Below are 5,899 nucleotides of genomic sequence, written 5' to 3' on the forward strand. Positions count from 1 at the left end.
TCTCAATTCATCCCCTTGAAAAATTCTTCATTCCACAAATTGTTCCTATGTACATTAGATGCCTAGAAGAACAGTCCATAAAGGAAAATAGAAGCAGAGAAGCACAAAATGAAAAATTTCAAATCAGCAAAATGTTCATCTCGTTACATTGAATTTTTCATAGAGGCTCAAAGAGCCATATTCATTTACATCAAATTTTAACAGGACTCTAACAGTGGTACTCACCTATTACATCAAATTTCTTTCCAACGAAGCAATACAGGATATTACTTCCTTTCCAATGGTCTAAACAAATCAATATACAGCATTACATTCAGCTAATTGACGTATCAAAGACTCTTCCCTAAGTGCAGCCCTGTTTCTTATCTCACTCATCTCAAGCTTAAGTTGATTGCTTGCCATCTCCTCACTTTTCATCTTGATCAGCTCAGCAGGTTTGATATCTCCACAAAGAACCTTTCTCCTCAAGTCTGGATTTTTTGCATCCCTCAGGTTGAACAGAACGGACCTGTACTTCGTCTTTTGATTTCCAAGGCAAGTACCCATCTGAGCAAACATCTCAGACTCAACCATTGCAGCAACCTCAACAGGATCCCCAAAACGCATATTCTTTCCAATCTTTCCCCTGGATTCTGATGCTACCTTTGAGAAGGCTTCCTCAAGCATGGCCCTGACTTTTTTTCTTGATGCATCTTCCACTTTCTGAGATGAAGGTTGAACAGGAGTTTGCAATGGCATCTTGAGGCGAATGATGAGCCCTTTGTTCGAAGCTTTGGTGGACTCTTCCATCTTCAGAGATGAGGGTTGAAGAGGGGACAAGTTTGAAACATTTTCAGAACTAGGATGAGGAGGAGGCGCTGGACGCAACTTGATGCGAATGATACCTGGCCGCGTCAAACGTTTTGAGACTTCGATTTCTCTCTTCGTCCACACATCGATAAGCCGGGAAGATGCAGAGCAGATCTTTCGGCTCTTGTGCTTGCAGAGATTTTGCAGCTTCTTGTAGATGTTGTGGGTTTTGATGAGTTCAGTGTTGGAGGGACAAGTTTCAAGCTCCTTCAAACAATCAACACATCTGGAAATATCAGATGAACCCCGAAGAATACCCTTTATGTTTGCAGAATCGGCGGCTTTCTTGGCAGCTGCAAGAATCTCCAATGTTTCATCCATCTTGAAATCTTTCTCGCAGGCAATAGAGAATCTGAAGAAGGAAATGTTTCAACGGTTTGTTTGGAAGAGATAAACGCTGAAAGAAAACAGAGACTGAGATCTCTCTTCTTCTTGTCACAGAAGCAAGGAAAGGGAGGCGATTTGCAGAAGAATGAAAACAATGGAAGGAAACCCAGAGAATATCTTCTATTTGGAAAGAAGAACGGAGACAAACTGTAAATCCCTTCTCTCGGTTTGGAACAGAGAAGGCCTAAAAGAAAACACAGAGATTGAATCTCTCTTTTTCTTATCACGGAAGCAAGGAAAGGGAAGCGATTTGCAGAAGAATGAAAACAATGGAAGGAAACCCAGAGAGTCTTTTCTTCTTATTCTTGAAAACAAGAATGGAAACAAGCAGTTAATGTCTTCTTTGGATTTCCGCTTCTGATCCGTCTTCTTTCTCAGAAACAGAGACTCTTCTTTTCCTCGTCGGATCAGGAAAACAGAGTTTAAATTTTGAAGTGAATTTCCTACTATGCCCTCAACTTACCGTTACTTTACATGTGATGCAATCTCGGGTCGGGTCTTAGCTGTTGCACCTCGCGCCATTTAGAGAATAAATATATGACATTAAGCCTTTCCCAATGTCCATGCCCAGGTCCATGTCTAGACCCAGACCGAGGCCCAAACCCAGACCCAGGGCCATACTTGTCTTCCATTTACTAACTTATACATATATATATATATATATATATATATATGTGTATATATTCCTCTTAAGCTGAAAAAAGAATCAATGGTAGAATAAATTAAAAATGTAAAAATCTAAATTATGTTTTAAATGAAAATTTTAATTAATTACAAATTATTATTATTAACCCAAATCTTTTTGGCAATATAAAGGTGGCAAAATGAAAACATATAAGAATAAATTAATCAAAATATGGGATGATCACGAAGAAAGTATTATTTACGTGCTCTCAACTGTAGGATGAAAACATATAAGAATAAATTAATCAAAATATGGGATGATCACGAAGAAAGTATTATTTACGTGCTCTCAACTGTAGGATTTGGGGTACGGGGGTTATATCTCATATGGATGAAATGGATCCAAAACATATATATGAGTCGGAATTTTCATATTGTTATAACACAATATTTTTAAAAATAAAATAACTCAATCTTGAGTTCTATACCATTTTATCTTTAGAGCCTGCATCAGATTTATATTCAAGAAAATGCATATCAGATTTTGTTTTAACCAAATCCTCATAAATCCTTTATGCTATACTTTTGTGCTTGTCCAACAATTTTATGATACAATTTCTCAACACATTAACCTGTCATCTTCTGTGTTACACATATTCTTCTTCTCTTATGAATTTAAACCTAGAAAATTATTCAATATATATCATCATATTCATCAAGAGGCAAAAATCCTAACAATCTGCACTATTTTTCGGGTTATCTGCAATTTGTATCTAAACCCACAAATATTATTCATCTACAGTTTTAAGGTCGAGTTTAGAGTTACACTAACAAGCTCATGAAGAAACAACAATGTCAGATACTTGGCCTACGCACCCTCTTTCATTTTGGTGTCATAGGTTCATCCAAAACACCTATTAAGGCTTTAGCAAAGCTAAGGTCTCCTCCATTCAGCCCAAAGCAGAAATCAGCCATCAGTGTGGCTGAATTAAATTGGAAGTATTTAAAGTGTTCAAGAGATTTAGTACGATAGTTGAAAGTTAGTATGAAGAGAAGATTAAGATGTAAGATCCGATTACAGTACCAGGTACACTAACAACCGTTTCAACAAGTTTTATGACCAGTATGGGATTCAACATCATCTCAAATTTCCTTATTCCCCTTAACAAAATGGTGTATGTGAAAGAAAAGTAAAATAATTACGGAGATTGCTATGCGTCTCACGTTTGGAAAAAAAAAATATTGTCAAAAGGTTTTTGGCGGGAGGCTGTGAATGTGGTTGTTTATTTGCAAAGCAGGTCACCAGAAAAGCTTTGAGACACAAGACACTTTATGAGGCTTGGCATGGAACTATACTAACAGTGGAGCACTTGAAAATACTCGGAAACATTTACTACATCAACATTCTAGAGACCATGGGAGATAAGCTAGAAGAGAAGACAAGAGTTGGCATCATGTCAGGTGGTAGCATTGTTGCCAAGGGATATAGAATTTTCTATCTTCAATCTAAAAAAGTGATTGTTGCATGAAATGTCAAAGTGGACGAAAAATCACACTGGAATTGGGATAAAACTAAGGTGGAGGTCTCAAGAAATCAGTTTGTGGCTAGGGATGATGAAGAAACTTCCTTTAAACCTGCTGAAGAAGAGATAGCAGATTCTGATGATGATTCTGATCCAGATTTTGCTGTGAAAGGAATTAAAAGCTTGCAAAAATTCATGAGGTGCAATGTTGTTTCAGTGACCTAATGGTTGGTTATTGTACTTGACATGAACTATGGCAGACATCATGTGCGCAGCTAGTTTACTCTCAAGCAATCTCTGGGTGGATTACATTTCAAGGCTGGAAAGAGGTTTTTGAGGTATATAGGAGGATCCCTTGACTATAAAATTTATTATGAAAGAAATCTTGAAGTAAATTGATGGGGTTCACTAATAGTGATTAGGGAGGTTCTGTCGATGACATAAACAGCATTTATGGGTGTGGATAAGCTAGAACTCAAAGAAACAATAATAGAGGCACAATCTACAGCAAGGGCGGAGTATGTGGCTGCAGCTAGTGTCGTGAATTAGACCATCTGGCTCAGGAAGTACTTAATAACCTTATCAGAAGCAAAATGAACCTACAGCCATGTTTTGTAACAACACATCAGCTGTGTCTATTACCAAGAATCCTGCATTTCAAAAAAAGATCAAACACATCAAGATTAAATATCATTGTGGGAGAAAAGTAGAGGACGAAGAAGCTTGTTTGCAGCATTGCAAGTCTGAAGAGAAACTGGCTGCTGCCTTACCAAACCACTTCCCAAGCACTTTGAAGCCGCAAGAAAATGATTGGCATTGCTAGCAAAGTTAGTGTTGGAGGGTTAACAATTTGTTTTTAAGTTGCAGAAAGCTTGGGTTAGTGTATAACCTTGTTTTTCTTAATTGACCCATATGACCTACAAGAGCAAACACAACCAGCTTACAAAATAGCATAAACAAGAAAATTATACATCAAAGTGAAAAAAAAAAAAAATTATACAGAAGCAAAATTCCGAATTTCATTAACGAGATCGATAAGCAATCAGCTTCATAAGTCAAAAACAAAAGGCAAGGAAAGTAGAAGTTACCTCAGGATTTTAATAACCTCGGTGTGAGCTTCCAAAATCTATGAATGGAAAAAGGAGAAACACTAAATACAAGCTTAATCCAATTAACCAAGAAGATTTAATGCTTTGTCAAGAAATGTGAAACCAGGCCACCATGATTGTATAAATGAGTTGCAAAGACATACACACAGCTATAACACCTGCATCAGGTTTTAGCAGCACAAAGACAAGCACAAACAGGAAACACAGGCACATACACATTAAATCCTACAGGCACATATACATTTTATCACAGGCACCCAGAGAAGCAAAAGCCTTAGCTGTGTTCAACAAGCAGAACATAATAAAGAGAGAAAATATAATACTATGTTAAAGAGGTCCAGAAAGAAAAAACTCAGAGGTTAATCTTTGATCCAGAATGTTTTGTCGCACTGACGAGACCGTGAATAAACAACAAAATGTTGAATGCTTGGCCTATACAACCTCATTCGTGCTGGTGCCATATGCTCATTAAAAACATCTACTACGGCTTTAACAAACCCAAAGTTTCCCTCCAGGTAAACCCAAAGCAGAATTTAGTCACTAGTCGAGCAATGCGAGTTATTTCTCTCATTTTTGTGAATGTACAATTCAAGCTTTTCAAATGTTTTCAAAAAATTTAATCTAATTAACCAAAAAAAAAATCTAATCTTTGAGAATCTAATTTAAGTCATCATAACTATGTATACGAGAATGTCCCAAAAATTTATATATTAGAAAAGATTTAAGTACTTATAGGAAAACCATGATAGCCAGTTCGAAAGTACGATCACAGTTAAACACATGGATCAGATTTTAGCAAGAGAAACATAAATAGAAAGCTTTCATCTTAAATAATTTTATTAGTTCTCTAACTTATGATAATATCCTAGTACGTTCTCCTAAACTCCAATCAAATGGAAGAATATTGCATTTGATTTACAAGTTGGTTTTTGGTTTGAGCTCTAATTTAATTTGATACCTTGTCTAGATTTGTTTACGTAAAAAAATTAAAATATGCCAGCAATTAAGTAAGAACAAGAATAATTAATCAAGCTAGTCATACAAAGCAATGGCACAAGTTGCTACTAATGGATTGGCAATGTTGAAATCAAGAGATAGTGGAATAGATCATATGACATATTGTAGTTCTGCTAGTTATAGAGTTTTGGATTCTCTCTTGAGATTCCGTTTATAAACAGTACAGTTTCATTAATGTCACAAACACTTGCCTGGGTTACTGTTATCTGCATAATGGAAAATTCTAATAAGAAGTAAACTTTATGTATACATAAAGGAGATATTAAACACCAAATTGGTACGCCCATTTGCAGCACAAACACACAACAGTCCTAATTGGAGCACCTATGCCAGTTAGATCACTGTTGCTGCTGCAGAAGACTAAGGAGAAAAACACACACATAGTCAGAA

The 5,899-nt window shown here is 36.3% G+C and overlaps 1 protein-coding gene across 1 annotated transcript; it reads right to left on the reverse strand.

The window, feature by feature from the left end:
• Nucleotides 1-294: 294 nt before the first annotated feature.
• Nucleotides 295-1,868, reverse strand: LOC110813289 (transcription elongation factor TFIIS-like). Its single transcript, XM_022040400.2, has 2 exons — nt 1,711-1,868; nt 295-1,201 (listed from the first exon to the last, which is right to left on the reverse strand). Exons 1-2 carry the CDS (start codon nt 1,866-1,868, stop codon nt 295-297), a joined length of 1,065 nt encoding a protein of 354 aa, XP_021896092.2.
• Between the last annotated feature and the right edge of the window lie 4,031 nt (nt 1,869-5,899).

This window comes from Carica papaya, chromosome 9, assembly GCF_054855325.1.
Source record: "Carica papaya isolate Zhongbai chromosome 9, ASM5485532v1, whole genome shotgun sequence".
Classification (NCBI taxonomy): Eukaryota; Viridiplantae; Streptophyta; class Magnoliopsida; order Brassicales; family Caricaceae; genus Carica; species Carica papaya.